Source organism: Schistocerca gregaria, chromosome 3 (genome assembly GCF_023897955.1).
Source record: "Schistocerca gregaria isolate iqSchGreg1 chromosome 3, iqSchGreg1.2, whole genome shotgun sequence".
NCBI classification, from domain to species: Eukaryota; Metazoa; Arthropoda; class Insecta; order Orthoptera; family Acrididae; genus Schistocerca; species Schistocerca gregaria.
In genome coordinates this window covers 940,712,741-940,739,124 of record NC_064922.1, presented here as the reverse complement: position 1 = coordinate 940,739,124, position 26,384 = coordinate 940,712,741, and the positions used below count along the sequence as shown (strand labels likewise).

The 26,384-nt window shown below is 38.8% G+C and overlaps 1 protein-coding gene across 4 annotated transcripts in view; it reads left to right on the top strand.

Moving 5' to 3' along the window:
* The window catches only part of LOC126355858 (epsilon-sarcoglycan), a 99,839-nt gene extending 76,652 nt beyond the window's left edge, over window positions 1-23,187 (top strand). For all 4 annotated transcript variants that reach the window (XM_050006349.1, XM_050006348.1, XM_050006347.1 and 1 more), the window contains 3 exons: window positions 4,362-4,547; window positions 18,513-18,575; window positions 21,282-23,187. In XM_050006349.1, the coding sequence (XP_049862306.1) occupies window positions 4,362-4,547; window positions 18,513-18,575; window positions 21,282-21,306 (274 nt within the window). In that variant the 3' untranslated portion in view covers window positions 21,307-23,187. The remainder of the gene's footprint in view (window positions 1-4,361; window positions 4,548-18,512; window positions 18,576-21,281) is intronic.
* Window positions 23,188-26,384: the final 3,197 nt, after the last annotated feature.

The following is a 26,384-nucleotide window of genomic DNA, read 5'->3' as shown; positions in this document are numbered from 1 at the left end:
ATTAACTGTTCTGCACATAACACTTGTAAATATATGTCTTATTCTCAATTTTTTCTCTTTAGCATCTCTGTAGCATTTTCTTTTTCTTGTAACTGTATAATAATTATTGACATTATAAGTGGAGTAGCAGTTTGCACTGTAGTGGGGTAATATTTATTTATATAAAAATGATAGTGAATGTTCATACTGCTCTTCTTGCTGCTTGCTGTCAGAAAGATAAGTGACTAATAGTGAAGTTAACCACTGTTGCAACACCAGAGATCAACTTATGAGTCCACATCTGCATAATCATGGATAAAAGTTAAATAAAGCAAGAAACACACTGTTCATTAAGTGTAGTTGGATTTCAAAATATTACCTACATCACTATCCAGGGGTCAACCAATGCATCCACCTCATTAACTCAAAATGAAATCAGTCACAAGTTTAATAAATCTGTAAGGGCAGGAATTTGTATGTAATAATTGTCACTTCTCACAGTGATTTAACATTTTCGCAGACTGAGTTTATTGCAAAAAAAAAGAGTGAACAAAATATCCTTTCACATTTTTCACAATAGATTATTATTAACATAATATTGGTCAGTGTGAGAATCTAAGTAAGTTGACCAGTGTCACTTGTTTACTTAACCTTTCAGAAATCCATGAAAATGATTTAAAGTGCTTCAGCACGCTTCTAAGTTGAAGTTCTGTGATTGCAAACTAATGAGAACAGGGCTCAGAAGTTTAGACTAAGTTCCCTAACCTGAAATTATTCAGCATCCTCATGCTCAAAAAAAGTCTCAAAGTGTTTGCGATCAACACAAGCTAAAACATTTCAGAGTTCCTCACAATCATCACATGCAAAATTTTTACAAGGCCATGACTAAATGCACACATACAGCAACATCCAGCTGCACATACATCCTATCTGTCTGTGAATTCCACTCTAAATGACTGTCAAAATCTAAGTCCCCACACAAAAATGTCAGTCATTAATTATACCCTCACACTGATGTAAGTCCAGTTCCCATATATCTGACCCCCAAAAGCATACAGAAATAGTAAATTTAATTATATGTATACACATTACACATGGATATGGATGCAAATTTCATTAGCTTTTCAACGCTGTCCATTCTTCTCATTTAATGGTTTTCTCACAAATAGAGTTTTTGTTCATATGTGCACTATTTTGCATCATTGAATCACTAGTAAATGTTAAACTATTTAGTCATACATCTGTAAATACCTCCATTTACTAATGCAACCACTACTTTCACTATTTCATGTTTTATATACATTCAGCGTGTAATGTGAAATATATAGTACTCACAGAAAACCTATTACAACAGACTTAATAGTATTCACTGAGACCTATCCATTGTATGAATTGCTTAAGGCATTAGCGAGTTGTTAATCTTTAAAGATCATTTCATATCCAAAACATTTTATACTTGTAAACTATATCTCATAGCAAGTGGGCTTCTTCACTCACACCCTAATCTAGTTTTTGTCTTTAAAACCATGTGAGTGGCCTCTCTGTCAGTGGTTTGGTTTAGTTTTTATTTAGTGTTTCTCTTCTTTTATATTTTCTTTATTCAGTTAGTTTGGTCATGGTGGCTACCCTCCCCAGTTCATTCATTCATTCAGTCACTCAGCCGGATTTTCCCTGTGCATGTCCTGTGTCTGCAGTCAGGATTTCTCATGCTTTAAGCTCTGCCAATCATTGCTTGTTAAAGAAGCTGCCACCTGTTGACAGAGCCACAAAGCTTGTCTGGCTTGGCGTGGCCCCTCAGCCATCAAAACGCACTCTCTTGACTGTCATAACGTTCACCACTTGAAATGCTAGCATTATAACAAGACACACACACACACACACACACACACACACACACACACACACACACACACACGGGTGTGTCTGTTGTTAAAGTGTTTTGTATGCAAATCCTGGATGTGCCGTCTCAAGTTCCATTCTCACTTCACACAATATGTCACCACTTACCAGCAAGGCAGGTGCAAGCCAGTTTCTTTGTCCTTAACATAGTTTCATTTTATAATTTTTGGTATTGTGTCAAATCTAACAAAACAAAAGTCACATATATGTTCATTTGTGAGCCTTCGTCCTACTAAATAAAAGTGGGTGAAGCCACAGGTACCCATTATTGCTGTGAAGTGCAAGTTGTTATGCAGTCAAATGCAGATACTGAATCTCAACGTGTCAAGTACCTAAAATGTAAGAATTATCACGTGGACTGATATTATCATCTCTATAACTGGTAGGCAGTGTTGTATACAATTTACCACTATTATTCTGTACTCTCATGACTGTGAAGAGTTTTCTTCAGTTGTACCACAAATGTAAATAAGTCATATTATAACAGATGCACAATCAGTGTTAATTTTTACTTTCATATAAAATTTATTTATTCAGAAGCCAGTTTACTGGTATAGGATTTCTATGTAGAATAGTTACTTGTGAGATTAGCGTCATTTTTTATTATGTATAGTAACATTTTTAGCTGTGGTAAGAATGATCTGTTCACTTTAAATGGTATATCACACCTTTTTGCTTTGCCCCACTCTTGTATGTTCCTGTTAGACCGTGTTGTATTGTCAATCAAGTACTATAGTCATGTAAATAAAATAGAAAGAAACTTCCACATGGGAAAAATATATTAAAAACAAAGATTCCAAGATTTACCAAGCGGGAAAGTGCTGGTAGATAGGCACAATAAATAAAACGCACAAATACACACACAGAATTTCGAGCTTTCGCAACTGGCGGCTGCTTCGTCAGGAAAGAGGGAAGGAAAAGGAAAGATGAAAGGATGTGGGTTTTAAGGGAGAGGGTAAGGAGTCATTCCAATCCCGGGAGCGGAAAGACTTACCTTAGGGGGAAAAAAGGATAGGTATATACTCGCGCGCACACACACACACCCACACACACACCCACACACACACCCACACACACACCCACACACACACCCACACACACACACACACACACACACACACACACACACACACACACACACACACACACATACCTAATAAATTTAATTTTATTTCTTGTTAAAGGCTGTTGACACACTGATTAGGATTTATTTGTCTTGGTGATCATTTTTTGGCCTATAAGACATAATTAGGCACAATCAGTAAAAGTTAATTTATAGAACAATCCTAAGTTCTTGTTTTCCTTTCATCAATATCAAGTTATTTTACCAGACAGTGACAGAAAAATTGAGTTGATATCCACTAAACATTTTTGAACATGTTGCAATAGGTATTTAATCATATTGGTATAATTGTGAAGGATTTTTACTCCATTGTTGTAATAGTGCTATACTTGAGAGGAGTATAAGTGGCAGTTGAGGGTCAATAAAGGAAGGATATCTTCCACTTCTTCTGTGTGCATCCCCACTATTATGCCTTGACCTCAGTTCTCATTCTTCAGAAATCTGAAATCTTTGGACGAATAGTATATTTGCATCAGCACCCATCCCCAGCCTTTGCTGTCCCACAGTTCTATAGCTAAGTAGCAGGCAGTGCTCCATTGTTGATCAGGAGCTGGCTGGAGCTGTGCAAATCAAATACAGTGTTGTCACATAAGATATGCCAGTGAGAGGCACATTTTCAAGAACTGCCATTGTGCTACAGTGCTACTTGGAGACCATACTGTAGAAATAGTGTCAAAGACGAAGGGAACAGTTCCTCATTGACAGCTATATACGAAGGAATTTGAGGACTGGAATGCTAATTGCACATTTTAATTGGCACCTACATGGAGGATGGTGGGAACAAAAACTTGGGCTTGGCTCATAACACCTTGACTGCTGGGCTAAGCCACACTTCTTCTCTCAAAGCAGTCAGCTTATAGCTTAAAAAAGAAATGAACATGTAATAAATTAATGCATCACAGAAGTGAGCTGAGAATTGTTGGCAGGTTACTAGAAGGACGAGGTACAGTTTCTTTGCTCCTTTTTGTAAATAGTATTGACAAATCACTGTGCACAACACCATACAAAAATCAACACTATATTCACAATTGGCACTTATTGCTTGGGCACACAATATTACATAGCTAAGGTTGGTACCGAGCATGAACATTTAAGAACAGCATGAAGTCAGCTGACTTTCACCAATAAGAGTGGTACCAAGGTGAAGTATGCAATTGGTGACTATTGCCTCACCCAACTACTACGTTGATTGTTGTGCGGTGTAGTGCTGTGTACAGTATTCCAATTTTTGAGACACTTTTCACATCTAAAACATAGATTACATCCACATTAAATTTTTGTCCCTGGTCAAGGATAAATTTCCTTCAGATAATGAAATCAATTTACAAAGAAGAATTTAACACATGATTGTTCTTTACAGAAGCAAACGGAACAAGCAGCTGCCTGCAGTGCAAATGGTTCAGTACACTGCTGTCCATCGAGCAACAAATACATTGCGCTCTTTGTCAAACCAACGTGATGCCTGCACTGTTCCATCAGAAGTTGCTTCTTATAAAGTTCAGAATTCCAGCCCAAGCAATTCATTACTAAAAACAACCATTCCTAGGTCAGTATATCTGTATTTATGTATTGAAATCAATAATTTTCTTACAGAGTGTAAAAATCACCAGGTAGCCATAGTGCTTGTATTTAGATGAAGCTAAATTTATGTAGCTTTTGGCAAGGAATGTATGGCAGTTAATTTCTTCTTTGCTCTACTGCTGTGTTTCTATGTGGAAGCAGAACATTGACTTCATTTTTTCAGGTAAGAAAAAATTAATAATAATTTATGAATGTGTCTATGTTGTTGAAAACACATAGTGCAAAATATCAGGCAATAAGCTGCTATCAAAAGGATGCAAGTAATGTCTTATTTGTTAGTTGTGGAAAATTTATGCATCCTGTTTTAGAGATGAAAATAGCAGTTTCACATTAAAACAGTCTTCATGGTACTGGCAGGTATATAATCCAGCAAATTCCACTTCTCTCTTTCCCTTGATGGCCAACAGTGAGTACCAGCATATGATAGGAAGATCATTGCAGATCACTGGAGTTGTTGTTGTTGTTGTTGTTGTTGTCGTCGTCTCAGACCTGAGACTGGTTTGATGCAGCTCCCATGCTACTCCATCCTGTGCAAGCTTCATCATCTCCCAGTACCTACTGCAACCTACATCCTTCTCAATCTGCTTAGTGTATTCATCTCTTGGTCTCCCTCTATGATTTTTACCCTCCAATACTAAATTGGTGATCCCTTGATGCCTCAGAACATGTCCTACCAACTGGTCCCTTCTTCTTGTCAAGTTGTTCTACAAACTCCTCTTCTCCCCTATTCTATTCAATACCTCCTCATTAGTTATGTGATCTACCCATCTAATCTTCAGCATTCTTCTGTAGCACCACATTTCGAAAGCTTCTGTTCTCTTCTTGTCCAAACTATTTATCGTCCGCGTTTCACTTCCATACATAGCTACACTCCATACAAATACTTTCAGAAACGACTTCCTGACACTTAAATCTGTACTCGAAGTTAACAAATTTCTCTTCTTCAGAAACTCTTTCCTTGCCATTGCCAGTCTACATTTTATATCCTCTCTACTTCAACCATCATTAGTTATTTTGCTCCCCAAATAGCAAAACTACTTTACTACTTTAAGTGTCTCATTTCCTAATCTAATTCCCTCAGCATCACCCGACTTAATTCGACTACATTCCATTATCCTTGTTTTGCTTTTGTTGATGTTTATCTGTATCATCCTTTCAAGACACTGTCCATCCGTTCAACTGCTCGTCCAAGTCCTTTGCAGAATTACAATATCATCGGCGAACCTCAACGTTTTTATTTCTTCTCCATTGACTTTAATACCTACTCCAAATTTTTCTTTAGTTTCCTTTACTGCTTGATGAATATACAGATTGAATAACATCAGGGACAGGCTACAGCCCTGTCTCACCCCCTTCCCAACTGCTGATTTCCTTTCATGCCCCTCGACTCTTATAACTGCCATCTGGTTTCTGTACAAATTGTAAATAGCCTTTTGCTCCCTGTATTTTACCCCTGCCTCCTTTAGAATTTGAAAAAGAGTATTCCAGTCAACATTGTCAAAAGCTTTCTCTAAATCCACAAATGCTAGTAATGTAGGTTTGCCTTTCCTTAATCTATTTTCTAAGATAAGTCGTAGGGTCAGTATTGCCTCACGTGTTCCAACATTTCTGCGGAATCCAAACTGATCTTCACGAGGTCGGCTTCTACCAGTTTTTCCATTCGTCTGTAAAGAATTCGCATTAGTATTTTGCAGCTGTGACTTGTTAAACTGATAGTTCGGTAATTTTCAAATCTGTCAACACCTGCTTTCTTTGGGATTGGAATTATTATATTCTTCTTGAAGTCTGAGGGTATTTCACCTGTCACATACATCTTGCTCACCAGATGGTAGAGTTTTGTCAGGACTGGCTCACCCAAGGCCGTCAGTAGTTCCAATGGAATGTTGTCTACTCCCGGGGCCACTGGAGTAATAAAGTAAAATATGGTGCTGGTGTCATTCACCTCTTGGGCTGTACCAAATAACAAACACCTCTCCTTCATTGGGGGAGTATGGGTATGACAAATCCAGGGTTCCTCAGCTGGTGACTTGTAAGTCCTGCCATTCTTCTTTAATTATACTCTGGGCACGCCTCAGCAATCACTGTGTGGCACTGAGGTGGAATGTTGTTATCAGAGAATAGAGATCTTGGATTAACTGCTTAGATTGTGCTTTGTAGATGGCAACCTCAAAAGAACCTGCAGAATTTTGGTCGTATAAGGGTTATCAAGTCAAGTGGAGCAATTTGTTGGTGAACACTCATTTGCATAACTGCCTGAGGGCTGTAAATGGAGCCTACATCAATTAATAACCCTCCCAGGAGTTTAGGTGGTCTATTGGGCAGTATTAATACCCACAAGTATAGAGAAAGAAGCTCTTAAGTACAAACTATATTATGTGGGAGATGAAACTGCAACATATTTAATCTTCTTATGCATGGCACTGGAGGCCAAAAGATAGAAAATATTTGAATCAATGCAAGGTGTGTTCAGAAAGTAGTGCATTAGACTTTTTTCCTACTCTGCTATATGCTGCAGAGCAGTCTGACTGACTGGGAAGGATAGGGGCGACCCTTAGCTTTCCAGAGTAGGTTACTAAATTGTGTCTGTGCTCGTGAGTGGTTAGGACAGCTTCTTCCATGAACCTCTATGTAATGGTCACATAAAACTTAAGGTGGAGAAAATATTAGAGCAATGCTGTGTTGTAAATTTATGTGTGAAGTTCCACAAGACCCTCCACAAGACCCCTCTGGAAGTCTTTGGAATGGTTAAGGAAGCCTTCAGAGACAATGTCCTTTCCAGACTGCTATCGAACAGGTTGGTGAGGCCCATGCAGGACACCCATCACAACACAAACCTACAACCATGTAACTCATGTGCACAAGCTCCTGAATTCAGATCTTTGAATAAGTATTTGCTTGATGTTGAAATTGTTGTTTGTGAGATTGTATTGGAGGACTTGCCATTTGTGCAGAACCTGTGCCCAGAGTTTTGATTGATGCACAAAAACAACACCATGTGGAAGTGTTTGAAGAACTCAGGCAACTCTGTGAAGCTGATCCCAGTTTCCTGGATAACACGATCACTTGGGGTGTGACACGGGTCTTTCAGTACAATCCATAGTCAAAGAGGTAGAGGACAAAATGGCACGTCTTCAGTGCTGTGCCAGAAGATTTGCATGAGTAAGTCCTGGATGAATTCCGTACTCATTGGTGGTTTTTTTTTTCTTTTTTAAAAAAATTAAAAAAAGAAAGGAAAAGAAAAGAAAGCAAAGGGGCCAGTGCACCATGAGTTTGTACCTCTGGCAAGACCATCAACTTTCAGTTTTACAAGAAAATGCTCCAGAGACTGAATCACAGGGTCACCCGCATCAAAAAGGAGTTCTGCCCTTCGAGGAAAATGCACCCCACGACAAAGTGCCAGCTTGTGTTGCCTTTGTTATCAAGGACTACCTATCCTGGATTGGTGTGACAATGGTGCCGCAACCAACCCACTGTCCTGACCTGACCCTGGTGGACTTATTTTTGTTTCATGAGCTGAAAAGGAACCTCGAAGGAAAGCATCTGGAGTTGGTGGACAATATGTTGTGAGCTACATTGACGCCTTTGATGAAGAGCATCGTGATTGAGGAGTTCCAAAAAGCTTATGAAGCGTGGAAACCATGCTGGCAAAAATGTATTGATGCAGAAGGGTCATACTTTGAAGAATTTTAAGTTATTGAACCTAGCCAATCAATAAATTAAAAAATAAAGGGCACATTACTTTCCAGACAAACCTTGTCATCCCGGAGAATGTGTCTAGGAGAAGACCTAGTAAAGGCTCTGTACTACTCTTCGAGAGCTCTAGCTGGCTTTACTAGAATAACAGGGAGAGATACCACACAATAAACTTAGTTTTGATGTGGGCAATGGGAGTGCTAAAACTGCTGTTGTTTTGTCTCCCTGATTAAATCAAATGATATCAAAATTAACACCTATTCAACAAAGAGACATTGTGTGGATAACCCACCTGTGAAGTCTGTCAACAGTTGAGAAATGTCAGTAACAAGCCACATTCATTGGTAAACAGTGTGTTTATTGTAATTAAAATATAGAAAACAAGTTTAGTAAATTGTCTTTCTTCTACATACATACATATATACTGAAGAGATTCGAAGGATCACTGAAATCAATTAAGAAACTGCAAAATGGTACACTCCTGGTGGGGCAGCAAGCTGCAAAACTGCAAGTCACCAGGAGAAAATGGTGTGATTGCAGGGCTAGATACCACTCAAAATTATAGCAGTCGGTGTCAGTTCCAAGACTGTAGTGCATCTGGACTCCAAAGGAATGTGAGGTGTTACTGAGGTCAGAAATGTCATGAAAAGAATAAACTGTGAGCCTGAAAAGGAAACAGCCCTCATTAATTCTGCCATTTTATGTATGACAGTTACATTAGTAAATTGCAGCAGAATTCATCAACATGAAGAGTGGGCATTTTGTACCTAACCCTATGCCGTGCTTTAAAAGACATTTTGAGTGCACAACCATAGGATGCAAAGGGCAGACGACAGATGGGAGATGCGGAGTGGCTGCTCACAAAGGAAATTATCCCTGTACAGCTACACTCATGCATGTGAATTGGTTGCAATACTGTCCAGCTTGGAACAGGAAACAACTAGTCTTCATACACCAGGAAAAATGTGCAGGAAACCAAGGTCACCCAAAAGACCCATCCAGCCTCCTCCTTTTGTAAAGTCATTCATCTCTTCTTTTGTAAAGCCATTTACCTAACAATGAAGCAAAAACCAGTTCTGACACACAAAGAATGACACCTGATGAAATCACAACAACCTACACTGTAAATGTAGCAGCAAAGCTGTGCCACAGACTAAACTAGTGTGCACATCTAACAATGAGACGGTATGAGTGTAGGGTCGGGGATCTGTCCGAAATTTTGTGTGCTGAAAGAGGACCCCTAACACCTCACGGGGTTAAAATATTAGGACGCACTACCCGGAAAATCCCAGGAAAAATCGATCCAAAGTTTCTTAGGTGCCTTATGAGTATAAAATGTTCGTCCATTGCCGAGCTGCCGTCTGGCCTCGATGTTTAGGGCTCGGACTCTTACACCAGAGGTCTCACGTTCTATTCCTCCTCTGGCACTTTTTTTTCTTCTGTTTCATTTTCTTTTGTTATTCCACCAATTATTCAGAATGTTTCCCAAACCTACATTATCTTTAAAAAATTAGTTACATTATTGAATAAAAATTATTTTCTTTTTGTCCAACAAAACAGTTCATGGCGGTGGGTTTTCCATGTTTCATTGTAAAGTATATAAGGAGAATCATTGGGTTTTTAATCAGAATAACAAATTCGATTGGGGGACATTCAATATTTATACATATAATAATTATAAACAAGAACTGCAGTGGTAATTATTGTAAAAACAAACAAAGTAATAATTTTATTGTCATCTTGCGCAACATATAAAACCAGATTTTTTACAATCACAGGGCGTTTGCAATAAGTCTGTACAAAAATATGCCCCATTAACATTTACGAAAATGTTTTGAGTCTCTGATAATTTTGAGGCAAACCAGGCATATTGAGCCATGTCTCGCAATATTGGTGACGATAACTGATGGTGAATTATAGAATGAATTTTTATACAGTCTTCCCGGGAATTAATTTCACAATTCTCCTGTAACAATGAGCTGCAATTTTGCAAGCAACAGAAGGAAAAGAAAGTGCCAGAGGAGGAATCGAACCCGAGACCTCTGGCATAAGGATCCGACCGCTAACCATGTAGGCCAGACGGCGGCTCAGTAATGGACTAACATGTTATACTCATAAGGCACCTAAGAAACTTTGGATCGATTTTTCTCGGGATTTTCTGAGTAGTGTGCCCTAATATTTTAACCACGTGATGTGTTAGGGGTCCTCTTTCACCACACAAAATTTCGGACAAATCCCGGACCCCACGGTCGTGCTGTCTCCTTGTGAGACAGAAACAATAGTGTCATTGTGAAATATTGTTGATGCATCCTCATGGCAAGCAAGAAGGGAGCAACAAAGGGGGAGGGGGAGAAGAGAAAAATAGAGAAGCGGAAAGGCCTATATAGGCGTGTTGCCAGGATAGAAGGCATGTGTAGTTCTAGACTGGGAGCTGGAAGGGGACATGTAGGTGGTGGGCAGGGACTAGTGAAGTTTGAGGGCAAAGAATATCTTGCAAGGAGAGTACACACTTGCACGGTTCAGAAAAAATTGGCATTGTTTGGAAGAAGCAGTTCTTTAAGTGAAGCACATCATGTGGAGGTGGCATGCTCAGCAACCTGAGTGGTCCAGCTGTCTGTTGACCACAGTTTGGTAGTTGCCATTCATGTAGACAGACAGCTTGTTAGTTGTTGTACACAAATAGAAAACAACACAGTGGTTGTTGTTTAGGTGGTAGATCACATGGCTGCTTTCACACCTAGCACTGCCTTTTATGTTGTAGGAGATGCCTGTGACAGACTGGATTAGGTGGTAGTGGGAGGATGTATGGAATAGGGCTTGCAGGGATTTGAGCCATGGGACAACGAACTGGGAGCAGATGTGGAGCCTGTGCTATCTAGGTTCTTCCCACCTACTCCAGATTTTCTGAATTGTGCAAATGGGAACTCTTCCTAGAACGCACCATTCGTTCCCATAACCCACTTGGCCTCAACCTTCACTAGTCCCTGCCCTCCACTTGCCTATTCCTTTCCCTGGTGCCATTTTAGTACTACACATGCCTTCTATCCCACCAACACACACACACACACACACACACACACACACACACACACACACACAGTCTCTCCCTCTCTCTCTCTCTGCTTCACTTTTCTCCCCTCCCCCCCACCCCACCCCCCTCCGCCCTGCCCCCTCCACAGCACACTTCCACAAGTAGCACTGACATCTTCCCCTGCCTCTACCCTGCTCTCCCTCCCCCTCCCCTCCCAGCACCTTTTCCATACCCTCACAACCTACCCCAGATAGATTGCTGCTCATCTCAGATACAGCTGCCGTTGAACTGTAGCACTTGGAGACGACAGCGGCCTTGAGTGTGTGTGACTTGTGCTTCTGTGAATGTGGATGTTTTTTCTACTTCTGATGGAGGACATAGTTTGAAAGCTGAGCATGCTAAACATGCCTTGGTGCACGGCCAGCCCATCTTGACACAGTGTTACACCGTCCGGGTTATCTGGATACTTCCCACTAACACCAACCTATCATAACTCCGGAGATGGGAACTTGCCCTTCAGTATATCCTCTCTTCCCGTTACCCACCAGGCCTCAACCTCCGCTGATTTCAAGTTGCTGCTGCTCATACGTCACCTGTCATTCAACAACATCTTTGCCTCTGTACTTCCGCCTCGACTGACATCTCTGCCCAAACTCTTTGCCTTTACAAATGTCTGCTTGTGTCTGTATATGTGCAGATGGATATGTGCGTGTGTGCGAGTGTATAACTGTCCTTTTCTCCCCCTAAGGTAAGTCTTTCTGCTCCCGGGATTGGGATGACTCCTTACCCTCTCCCTTAAAGCCCTTTCATCTTTCCTGATGAAGCAACCTTAGGTTGCTAAAGCTTGAATTTTGTGTGTGTGTTTGTGGTTTTTTGTGTGTCTATCAACATACCAATTCTTTCGTTTGGTAAGTCACATCATCTGACCTTTTGGATAACATCAGAAGTTCACTGAGGCTTTTTGCAGATGATGCTCTAGTATATAGAGAGGTTGTAACAATGGAAAATTGTACTGAAATGCAGGAAGATCTGCAACGAATTGACACGTGGTGCAGGGAATGGCAATTGAATCTCAATGTAGACAAGTGTAATGCGCTGCAAATACATAGAAAGAAAGATACTTTATCACTTAACTACGATATAGCAGGTCAGCAACTGGAAGCTGTTAACTCCATAAATTATCTGGGAGTAGGCATTAAAAGTGATTTAAAATGGAATAATCATATAAAATTAATCATTGTTAAAGCAGATGCCAGACTGAGATTCATTGGAAGAATCCTAAGGAAATGCAGTCCAAAAACGAAGGAAGTAGCTTGCAGTAGACTTGTTAGCCCACTGCTTGAATACTGCTCACCGGTGTGGGATCCATACCAGATAGGGTTGAAAGAAGAGATAGAGAAGATCCAACGGAGAGCAGCGTGCTTCGTCACAGTATCATTTAGTAATCGCGAAAGCATTACGGAGATGATAGATAAACTCCAGTGGAAGACTCTGCAATAGAGATGCTCAGTAGCTCTTTACAGGCTTTAGTTGAAGTTTTGAGAACATACCTTCACCAAGGACTCAAGCAGTATATTGCTCCCTCCTACATATGTCTCGCGAAGAGACCATGAGGATAAAATCAGACAGAGTAAAGCCCACACAGAGGCATACCAACAATCTTTCTTTGCACAAACAATATGAGACTGGAATAGAATGGAGAACCAATAGAGGTACACAAGGCACACCGTCAGGTGGCTTGCGGACTATGGATGTAGATGTAGTAGATGTAGAAGATGTAGAAGGAAGGAAGTGGTTTCATTGGCCCCCTTTATGCCACTTCTGAAGTGCTTTGATGTTGATTATGAGCTTCAGTGTGTCTGAAGTTTTTCCTCAGCCACACATAAGAAATCTGCACGATTTCAATGTTGTTCACTTGCGGGAACATCAAAAGAAGGGATGAAATGTGGCTAAGAGAGCATGCAACAACCTACTTATTGTATGACACATCCACAGCGGTGTTCATGGTAAAATTTGGTGCCAATGTAACAACATGAACCCACCTTACATCTCAACATGAACTTCTGAGCTCTGGCCTATGTTCACACACTGCTGTCTGAAACGTTGCCAAGCCCAAGAGCGATGTTGCAGGGTGCCACAATTTTACATCACTACAGAGGAACATTCTAGGCATGTTTGAGCTAAATTTAAAACCTATATGTTACCAGGGAAAGAATTACAGGGTTTTGAAAAAGTTATTCTTTAATTGTGTTGTGCAGTATATATTATCTGCTACTGATAGCTATTTGTAGTATCTGCAATTTTGAGGTTATTTTTTATCTGTTTGTTATTTAGCTTCAAAGAAATTTTCTTATTTGTTTTTCCTGTGTTACTTTTTTAGCGTGTGCTTTATAATTCTTATCTTGGTGCTAGAGGAGCTTATTTTTCTTTAAAAATACACTAATTACTCTTCTAATGACTTTACTTTTTGCATTATTTGAGTGATGCAGCATTACATTAAACATCAACAGTTGAGCATTAGATCAGAGAAACCATCAACTATGGGATTAACAGCATGAATTTGCAGTCTCAACATATGTACAGAAATATTATCAGTAGCAGTCCTGCTGGTTCCCATAACTCTTACTGAAGAATTGTGTGAAGAGAGGTAGATTGGATGGAATGGCAAGGGTTCTAGTATGGCTCTAGAGTAGATATTCTGTGAAAAAATTAAATTTAATTCTCTGTTTAACATTTCTTACTTCCGATTAGGTTAAAACTTGTATACTGCATTAAGTTTTTTATGAATATCCCAAAATTACTAGCTGTAGCCATGTATATTGTATGTATTACTGTTAAAATATGCTGTATCAGTATTTGCTATTCAAGAAGTAGTACTTCGATGACATTTTGCTTAACATAGTGTATAGATGCACTGTGGAATGTGCTCCCCACCGTCTGGACACCTCTCGTTTAACGTGTGCTGGCCAGAGCCATGCTTGATGATGTACAGTGCAAAATACTACAAAAACATCCAGCTTTTATCTTTTATATCTCCTTTTGTAAAGATGAAATGAAGATGAAATTTTAGATATGAATTTGTGATAAAAAGAGCTTTCTGCATACAAAACGTGAGAACTGTAAATTTAATATTTTTGTAGTTATGTAAATTTATCTAAAACAGTAAACTTTCAGCTTTGGAGAAATAATTTGGCTATGATACTTTTGTAGCTTATTATATACCGTCATAGAAACAATTTACTTCCATTGGTTTCCACAAATAATGTAACCTTGATGAAAGAGCAATAGAGTTGGCTTACAAAACCGATACATTTGACAGAGTCTTTACTTTCATCAAATGTAGAATTCAAATATTTAGGATATCACAGTGAATAATGCAAAATCTGCATGGCATATTGTATTAAATTTATTCGTAAATGAGGAAGCTTTTGTATTATAGAAACTGTACAGCATAGTGTGAGTAGTAGCTATGGCTGAATATCAAGTGAACATAGATTTGGTTTTGGAATGTTTGCAATCATAATTTTTATTCTGGTAGTCGTGGGTATGAAGCAAAAATTCATTGTGAACATAGATGTCAAGTGTGAAAGTGACGAAAACTATAAAAATTTTGCCATGTATCAAGATCTGTGTAATTTAGGCCAGACTTGCAGCAGCAACGTGTGACTTTTTAAATTGAGCCATATAACACAGTTAAAAGTCCCTGCACTCACTGTAGATAGTAACCCTAACCTTTGGACAGCATAAATGTTCTCTAAAATCATTTCCAAAATGACATAAAAGCATTGTAAATACGGTCTTTTTGTAGCTATTTTCATGATAGAGTAACTGTTGCTTTATAGATGTCAGTATTCTCTTTGAAAGTTGCCAAAGTAGAGCAATTATTAGTCGACACAATAGGCAGACAGACAGATACATCATGAAGAGAAACTGAAGACCACAAACTATCCATGAATTTCTAATTCTCTAGCACATACTTAAAAACGCTGATCTCTGCAAAACGTAATAATATGAATGTTTTTAGTTGTTGAAAAGCATGTAAACAAGACTGGTTTATGTGTTTTTTGATGACTTGACATCTATTTAATATGGTGAGTTGTTACCTTTACCTGTTATGTTATTTATATTTCACCAGCACTTTCCGTTACCCTATTAATGTCATTGATTCCACATTTGTATCCCTTCTTAAAGAAAATGGCAACTGCCCCTTTCTCCCCTCTGGCGTGTGGCAGTTAGACGCTAAGTAATAGCCATGCATATTCAGCATTACAATTTCGGTGCTCAAATTATTTTTTAGAAATACTCGTTGTAGCTAAATTATTTGTAGGCTCCAGTTAATTTAAACAATCATAACATACTTACAAATGAGGAAGCTTTTGTGTGATGGAGACAGTGTAGCATAATGTGAGCAATAGCTATGACTGAAATCAAGTTAACTTAGATTTGGTTTCGGAATGTTTGCAGTCATAATTTTCATACTGGTAGTCATGGGTATGAAGCAAACATTCATTGTGAGCATAGATGTAAATTGTGGAGGTAATGCTGCATCATGAAAACTGTAAAAAATCTTGTCGTATACCAAGACCTGTGTAATTTAGGTCAGACTTGCAGCATCAACATGTGACTTTTTAATCTGAACCATATAATGCAGTTAAAATTAAAAGTTCCTGCACTCACTAGATGCCGTAAGCTTACTCTCAACCATTTGACTACACGTTTCAGGCTCAGCATTTTCAGTTATATTCACTACTTGTGATACTGGTAACCTAAACTTGTGTTTATCCTAAAAGATGATGTCTTCATACCAGTGATTACAATAGTACTCCTGTGAGTGATAATATCTTTCTTATTGGAATGTAGGCCACAACTTGTAAAAACATCACCTGTGAACTGCAGCAACAAGAACAAAGCCAGCATCTGACCCTGTAACTAACAGAAGGCAGTCATCACAACTCAAAACAAGAATGAACTCAACATTTTTGTGACTCGTTGCTGAAGCTATTATTACCAGATTAATCTAAATAAAGTAGTCATGATCCTTGCTTCCCAAAATTCATGCACAAAGAACCTGTGTTCTTTACCACTTGTGTGAGGCACATGTTTGATTCCTGAAACTGCCTGCATCATTTGGCCACACCTCGTCCACCACTACCTGACAGTAGGTCTTTCCTCATCTTTCCTACTTTCTCTGATCAGTTTCCAGTTACTTCCTCACACTATTTAGTTCTGCATTTTTGCCCCCCAAGTTCTTCCTCCTGTTCAGCTTTCATTTTGTGCAACATAGACATTTTACAATACTATATAAAAGTCTCATTTAGCTCACCCTTTGCCACACCACTGCATCCCTTCCCCCTTTTCCCTCATGAAGTTATTTCTCACAATAGCTGCACAGCACCCCAGAGCCACTCTCCTGTGGCAGCTCAAACTCTTCATCCTCATAATTGTTTACAAACAGTATGAAATTTGTACTAATTAACAGAAATCATTTTTTATACATTACATTCAAAATACACAACTATGTTATAAAATGCACTGAGTGTACAATTTTTAAGTGCCAAGACAAATAACACGCAGTTAGATGGAAACTTGTTAATTTTTGGGCAGTGGTAATTTAGGCTTACAGATGTACGTAATATGAGACATTTGTAGTTCAAAAGCAGATTTTCGGGGCCATCACATCCAACCCTGGCACAGTTGATCACTCCAAAAAAACAACTCAGGAGTGCACCACTTGTCACTCAGTATTATCCTGGTCTGGACTGTATTAATCAGCTACTTTGACAAGGCTATGACTTCCTAAAATCATGCCCTGGAATGAGATCCATTGTGTCTGAGATTTTGGCCACCGCACCTAGAATAGCTTCCCGTCACCCTCCCAATCTCCACAAAATCCATGTCAGACCCTATGCTCCTTCTGCACCCATCTCCCTACCTTATGGCTCCTACCCTTGTGACCCCATCGCCATTGCAAGACTTACCCTATGTACCCTCCTACCACCACCTACAACAGCGCTGTAACTGGCAAAACATATACTATCAAAGGGGAAGCCACCTATGAAACAACCCGTTACATACCAGCTATTATGTAAACACTGCTTGGCCTTTTACATCGGCATGACCAAATTATCAGTTAGGATGAATGGGCATAGGGTGTATACTGGCACTCAATATCCTGTTGTGGAGTACGCTCTACAACATGACAGTCATGACCTTGGTGGCAGTTTTACCACATGCGCCAACTGGATTCTTCCCCATACACCAGTGTTTCTGAACTCAACAGGTGGGAACCAGGACTACAACATGTCCTTGGTTCTCGCCACCCGCTTGTCCCTAATTTATGTTAATTTCTTCCATCTCAATATGCCTTCGCCGTAATTACTTCTTTCTTCGCTCTGTTTTAGTTGTCTATGTCTTTCATTTTCTTACCCGTCTATTTTTCAACATCCTCCTCCCACCTCTATTTCACCCTTATTAACTTGTGCATAATATTTTAGCAGTAATGTCTACCACCTTTAAGCTCTCAGGTTCTCAATTCTCATCCAGTGCAGTCTACATCTACATCTACATCCATACTCCACAAGTCACCTGACGGTGTGTGGCGGAGGGTACCAGTCTTTCCTTCTCATCCCATCCTACCCACAATTGTGGGTGACTTTTCTGGAATATATCCTTTTTTCCTAGACCCTCCAGTCCTTTTCCTTCTCCCATGTTCCTTCCCCTTCAACACTTCTGGTGGAAGAAGAAACCACTGGCTTCAAAAGCTTGCATAATTATACTATTTTTGTGTGCATGTTCTACTGCCACTTGGTGAGTAGATTTTTTATCTACCCAATTACATTACATTGCCAAAGATTTTTTAGATATCTGCAGTTACACAGTATGTGTGTGTGTGTGTGTGTGTGTGTGTGTGTGTGTGTGTATATCTTTAGAGGGAAGGAGGGAGACTGACTGACTGACTGACTTTTCTGTACGTATTTTGCTTACTACTATTCTTTACCATACAGAAATGGAGAACCCAGTCTTTCTTGTATATTCGTAGCTTCATTGTATATTGTATATTATGTATTTATTGTTGTATATTATCATTGTATGTTGTATATTCATTGTTCTGCATGGGATGAAACTATATTATGTATAGCTCTCAGAATAGTGTGACATCAGTTTCATTCTAAATCATTCCATAGATATTAATGTTTTGGATTACAGGACTGTGGGTGAAAATTCCTGCTACAGGCCCAATCCTCCACCATATTCAGGATTTCCACAGAGGTAAGGATGTTGTTTCTTTCTGACCATATAATTCATTACATAGTCTATAAGATGTGAATTAAAGGAGGTTATTTTTAGATAGGTGATGGTCATATTATTAGGCTCCATTTCAATAATACGTCCAATTTAGTAAAAGAAGTTTGAGTACAATTTGTAGACTAAAATATGATACTGTCATCACTGTTTAGCTTATCTGTTCTGTATTAATAATAAATCCGTAGAACTGTCATGTCTGTCTGCTTGAAAACCCTTCTCCAAAACTACCAGATGAATTTTCATTGAGTTTTTGCAGGTAACTTGTGCATAGCTTGGGGCACCATATAGGCTTCATTTCATCAAAATCGAGTCATTGAAAAAAATTGTGATTGAAAGTTCTGTCGAAAACTGTCATATCTGTATGTCTGTCTGTTTTATCACACCAATCTCTTTCATACTGTTTCCACAAGTAAGTTTAGCATAATGTGAGGCAACATATAGGCTTTATTTAATCAAAATCAGATCACAGAAAAAGAAGATATCACAATTGAAAGTTTTATCCATACTGATACTGTAATTGTGAAAGTAACTCTGTCTGTTATGTTTTTATGACCAACTCGCTGAACCGATTTCACTGAAGTTTGCTACAGAGATAGCCTGAACCATGAGGAAGAACATAGACTAACCACGAGGAAGAATATAGGCTACTCTAGAAAGTATGTAGTACATGATACTTATTGATTTCAAGAATATTACATGAATTGGGGAAAATATGTACTCTTCGAAAAACCTGTTTACGCTATGACTTTTGATCTGTGTCATGTTTGTGAAAATGCTTTTATTGGTTGATGTGTGCTATGTGATATGATTCAAAGTAACGAATACAATGCTTATACAATCTTCAGAGTGTCTAATGCATACTTCCATACTAATAGCTGCAATTGTAATTACTAATTAGTTGTAATTGTATAATGTATAGCTACTTCAGTAGCATTATGCGTAGATGCATGTTCCTGCCCATGCCCATCTGTACACAGTACTTGGGCAATGAAACTGTGCATCCCAACACATTGTGCATTGGGACAGCTTGGGAGGGAGAGGGCTTAAGCAGACACATGAGGGCTGGTGATGTTATAGCAAATACATTAGCTTATTTACTCACCATCACTCATCTAACAAGACTACTGATTTGTGAGCACAACTGTGTGTATAATAAAGCCATGAGATGCCACTATTTTCTGTTGGTTACGTAGGATAAATCAGCCATAGGTGGTTTGGTAGATTTTGTTTGCAAACAGAGATGCCAACATTGTGTGGGTCTAAACAACTTTATGTGGTATGTCCTCCCAAAATTTGTTCTCATGTCGCAGGCCCTTCATCTCACACCAGCATGTATTCCCAACACCATCAATTTTGTGTTGTATACATTCTAATCTCTATCTTTTGCTAAATTTTTTGCCCTCCGTGGCTGCCTCTAGTACAGTCAAACCTCAATACATCAGAGACCTGTCTATATTGATGTTTTTTTCTCCCCCTCCCCCCTCCCCCCTCCCCCCTCCCCCCTCCCCCCTCCCCCCTCCCCCCTCCCCCCTCCCCCCTCCCCCCCTTCCTTTGGCAGCCCAAAACTGATATTTCGAAGAAAACCTGCCAATATATTGGCGTTTTTGGAAGGCTTGAGAGGTACAGATTTTACCAGTGGACCAAAACTCTTTACATCAGAGTCACTTCTATATATCAAAATCTTTTAGATGGTAACTCTGAATATTGAAGTGCACATAAATAGGGAAATCCTAGTCCCTCCCCTCCCTACATCAATGCATCAGTGAGATTTGCATCGCATTGTAGCTCCCACGTCCTCCTAGCAGGTGTTATTTTAGGCAATGTATGTTTTGATTGAGTCTGAGCTGTAAGTGTCAGCCATGGGCTGTAAGCAGTAATGTCTAACAGTCACTGAAAAACAAATGTTAATTGACGAAGTGAAAGCAGGAGTGAAGAAAAAGAAAAACATAGCTGCAGAACTTGGGATTCAGCAAGCACACTGTCGACAGTAATCATGAATGAAGACGGCATGATAACCACAGATGTAGGGGCAGATCAGAAACAACATCGAAAGGCTGAGTTTCCAAGTTTAGGTGAGTACTTAGTGCAGTGGATCCTACAACAAAGGAACAATAATGTGAACATTGGGTGGACTTATTTTTAAGGAGATTATTTTATGGCAGTTTTGAGATACAATAAATTACATCCACCAAAGAAGCCATGATGTTTTCCTGGGTGGATGTCATTCCGTGAGGAGTATACTGGCCTGATTATTTAACTTCAGTACTAGTTAACTTAAAAATGGTGTTAAGTATTGATTTTTTTCTTAAAAATTATTTCTCAGCACAACCTATCCTGCAATGCATGTACAAGCTTTTCACACTGTTTCTGACCAACTCGTATACTGACTGGTTTCTGATTTATGGATTCTGTGGTAATGTGTAATGTATCAGAAAGATATCTTGCTATTGTAACATATTATAATATAAGAAGCTTGAAGCACAGAGCTACAGGCTTCATGAACAACTTAAGTATTATGGAAGGTTTTACAGTTTGATCGTACATTCAGTTCATGGTTCCTTAAGCCAAGTTTACATTAGTTTGCTTTCATTTAGTAGTTGCATTAGACATTTTACTGTTGTTACTTATGTGCTAAAATATTTACAAGTGTTATATTTTGGCTCATTTCAGCACATCAGATCATGTGGATTTCTGACTTCCGGACAAATACAAAATGTGGTATTGTTAAATCTGTGGAAAACAGGATTATTGCTACCAGTGTGTGCTGAGCAACAAGAAAAGTGATTTCCTGATGTGTGATGTGAGGCAGTATTACTAGCTTCATCATTCAAAAGAGTATTAATTTGTTCCTGCAATTCAGAATTATCTTGTGCAGTGGTTGCAGCAAACCATATATTTGAATGATGTACATATTCATCATGCAAGTAATGAGCCAAAAATAATAAAACAATGGGACTCCAGGTAGTAATGTCAACAATGTAGGAAAAGATAGATTGCTACCTACCATAAAGATGACACGTAAAACTAAAGACAGACGCAATTAAAAGACATTTACACAAAGCTTTTGGACATTTTCTTCATCAGCAAAAGCACAACAAACATCATTCATTCACCTAACACACACACGTGACCGCCAGCATCAGTAGCTCAGGCCAGAATGTGGAGTTGGCAGTCATGTGTGCATGAGACATGCTCACTTGTGTGAATGAATGTCATGTATTTCTCTTTTGCTGATGAAGGCTGTGTCTGAAAGCTTTGTGTAAGTGCCTTTTAATTGCGCCTGTCTGCAACTTAATGCGTCATCTTTACGGTAAGTATCAATCTATCTTTTTCTATATTGTACACAAAAATAATAGTTATTTTTCAAATTTTGAAGCTGAAAGCTTTGTTGATATCTAAAATAGTTATAAAAACTTACATGTTTGTTTCTTCCGTGTTATTGCCTTTTTGTTGATTATTGAAGTAGTCTAGCTATTTAAGGTTCAAAATTTTCTACATAATTGTGTTCCATTATCCACTGCACTTGCTGCTAAATGCCTGTGCCCATTGTAACTACCGTTGTTTAGATTGGCGTTGTCTCATTCACTTCGCTGAACTTATCTGTGATGTCCCTCATATCAGCCACACATGCTGACCACATTGTCCTTGACAATACTGGCTGCACTTTGTGATAGTCAGCCCGTGAACCCTGCAGAGAATACCACAGTGTGATTTGTGGAGCACAGCCCAGTAAACATGCACCTTAACATAGGAAATCCTATGAAACTTGAATAAACTTATTTGCTCTTAGTCTTATCGGCTTTGCAAAAATTATATTGCTTTGAAGTTTTTCTTTGATCTGAAGATTGTGGTGGGAAAAAAAATATTGGTTGATAGACTAAGAAATAGATGTAATTTATTGATGTATAATAGTGACGCAAAAAAAGGAAAACAAGTACATCAGTTATATGAAACTATTTTTGTCCTGCATGCTTAAATCTGTTACCCTCAACACCCTGTATCACTTTGTACATTACTTGTATAGTGTATGGCTTTGTAGTGTAGTCATAATTGTAAGAAAGCATTAAAACAAAGCATTTGTACCAATATTCACAGATAAGATATTTTACTGTAATGGGCAGTGAACTTGCTGCAGCATATGTTACAAGTATGTAGATATGTATAACTATATTCATAAGGTAGTTGATTTGGCAATATTCTCCATAGAATAATAACCACATTTTTCAAAAATGTTTCATTCAGAATAAGTTTGTTTTGTGGTGGAAATAGTTCTCCAAATATTCCTACAGCAAAAGAAATAAAATGTTTGAGCATTAGGTAAATAAGCAGAAAATAGAGCATTAATTTTGATACTGATAAATATATGAATACCCAAGACATACACATGCTTTACTGTATCATCTCAAGAGACATTCTCAAGAAACAGAGATTTGGTAGTGTAAGTTCAGAACCTTCAATGTGTGGTAGAGACTATAATTAGCAGCTTCTACATTCTTTAGTGTGCCTGCCTACCAACTATCAGTTCTTCCACACTCTATCTTCACATGAAAAAATACTTGTCAAAGCTAATTCCACATGCTTATCTTTGCATTTTTTATAGTGAGTATTCTTTGATTAGTTATAATGTTAAATTCAGTTTGTTGTATACAATCTAGTATTTTTATTATTGTTTTAATTCTTGTGATAGACAGGTAATGTTACTGTCACTTGTGTTATATGTAAGTAGTTTTTAACAGTCTGTACCTTGATAATAAAAGTTTCATACCAAAAAAAGTTGTTTGTTTTTTCTCAATTATTATAACTGCCAGTTGACTCTGTGAACCACTAATGAATAAAATTCACCTCATTGGACCATCATAATTACTACTTTCTTTCATAATAATGGATGGTTTGGTGAATGTCGATAACAGTTATTTGCACATATCTACATATTTGTCTTGTAGAATGATCAGAGCATTACAAAATGGTGCTCTGATACCCAAAGCTTATTTTGTATAGGGAACATCTTAAATGCCAAGTTTAGTACACTGGACTCATATTCGAGGGATGATGGTTCAAATCTGCATCAGACCATCTCAAATCAGGTTTTTTATGATTTCCCTTAATTGCTCCAGGCAGATGTCAGGACAGTTCCTTTGAAAGTACACAATCAATTTCCTTTTTCATCAATGACACAATTCGAGCTTGTGCTCCATCTCTAACCACCTCTTTGTCGACAGGATGTTAAAGCAGAATCTTCCTTCCTTTCTTTAAATGCAAGTAAAGCATTGAACAATGTGATAAGTAGGCATATTGTTATACAGAACTACGTACAGGATGTATATCAAGTCTGGGAACACTTTCAATTATTTATTGCACGAGAACCAAACATTGTACAGATATCATACGTATGTCATTTTGAAGAGAAACCCTGAAAGTTTTTTTTTTTTTTCCCTGTATATCGCCACAGCGTAGTTTGGTAATTTGTCGATAGTCAGTGCTTGCTGCAAACATGGCGAGTTCAGGTGCAGAGCGAGCTTTCTATGTCTTGGAGTTTGACAAAAACAAGTGTGCTACAGCTGTTGAACCGATGTTTAGAACCAAGTACAATAAGAAGCCACCAACAAGGCCATTCACCACTGGCACAACGCATTCATTATGACAGGTTGCTTGTGCCCGGCAAAGAGAAGCGGACGTCCCAGTGTGAGTGAAGTGAATGTGGAGTGCGTACAAGAGACATTCATAAGGAGTCCAAAGCAATTGGTTTGTTGTGCATCCCGTGAACTCGAAATGGTTCCCATGACAGTGTGGAAAGCCCAGCGACAGAAGCTTTCTATGAAACCATTCAGATTGGAGCTAGTGCAGAAGCTCAATGACAATGACAAAGACAAGCGTTTTGAGTTTTGTTTGCAGTTGCAAGAATTGAATGAGTATGGGAATGACATTGTTGATTGCTTAATTTTTTGTCGACAAAACATCTTTTCATACTAATGGGAAAGTGAACAGGCACACTTGTTGAATCTGGGGTACGAAGCATCCACACAAATGCATTGAATTTGAGCGTGATTCCGCAAAGGTAAATTTTTTTGTGCCTTGTCACATCGAAAACTCTATGGGCCATTCTTATTCGCTGAGAGCACTGTCACTGAATATTCCTACTTGGACATGTTGCAGCAATGGCTGATTCCTCAAATGCAATCAGACTCTCCATTCATCTTTCAGCAGGATGGGGCTCCACCCCATTTTCATAGTGAAGTTTGTGGGTACATGAACATGGAGCTGCCGCATTGATAGATCGGCTGTGCTACAGAAGGGGACAGCTGTTTCTTGAAATGGCCTCCCCAGTCACCAAATCTCACTCTGTGTGACTTTTTCCTAGGGGGACACATTAAAGATCTGGTGTATGTACCACCTCTACCATGTGATGTAGCAGAGCTCCGGGAGAGAATACGGGAAGCAACTGTCACAATCGACAATGCTATGCTGGGACAGGTGTAGCAATAGTTCAATTACCGTATTGACATCTGCTGGGTCACTCATGATTTGCATATCCAATGTTCGAAAGGAAAAAAAACCTCAGAGTTTCTCTCAAAAATGCAATATGTATGGCATCTGTACAGTGTTTAGTTCTCGTGCAATAAATAATTGAAAGTGTTCCTGGACTATATGTACACCTTGTATAATTGAATCTCATTCTGTACCATGCATTTGGAGGCTCTTTGATGTTCTATGCCAGCATTTTTAAGTTTCAGAAAGAGTTATACGTCACACATGTACATGAGGAATGGATGTTCTAATGGCAAAGTAAGCTAATTGTGATGTTACAAGCAATAGGTCATACACACACCTTCACTGTGGTGTGGAAGGTTTGATTGAGCAATATGTGGCTGATAAGTTGCAGTATAGTGGGTGGGCCAAACTAGTAAGCAAGGTCCACTGCACAGTTGGAGGGTCCATAATGAGTGAGGCAACAGTGTAGGTACCTGGTTTGCCAGTGGTGGAATACCCCACAGTGAGAGGCCTGAAACGAAGCCACTGCGTGTCTATAGACACTAGCAGTAAGACAAATATCAGCAAAAACAATAAAATCACTTCCAAAAAAAGCTACACAAAATCTAAAGACAGCATTGAAATCACAAAAAACAGATTATTTGTATAAAACTATTACCATTTGTGTATTATAGATGTTAACAACATCATTAACATTTGTATGTGAAAGTGCTTACAACAAGAGTAACAAAAGCTGCAGACACACATCCATCATATGTTAGTGTTTACTGTGTGTGTTGTTTATCCTATATTTTTTTATTGTTTGGGTTCATGTAGTAAAACTGTTGTTGATTAACATTTATAATGAAGTTACTTGAACAACATAGTTCAAAACTAGCAAGAGAGAATAAAATCAATTGATGTTTTGTTTCATGCTGAATATAAAATGTAATTTTACATTAATATCACACAAAAAATCCAGGATGGAACACCAACAACATTATGCTATCCGTAGCATGTGGCCAAGAGACGGTAGGGTCACCCAGTTGCTGAACATGCTGCCCAACACTGTGCTTCACTTCAGTGACTACTTCACAGCCTGCACCATCTGTATCCTTCCTTCTAACAGCAGATTTTCTGAATTGCTCTGGTGGGAACTCTCCCCACAACATACACAATGTTCCTGTAACCACCCTGGCTTCAACTTTTCTATTCCCTATGTTCCACGTACTTACCCCTTTCCATGCTCCCACTCCATCACCACACAGCCTTCTGTTCTGCCCCAGGGAAGTGTGGTAGGTCCGC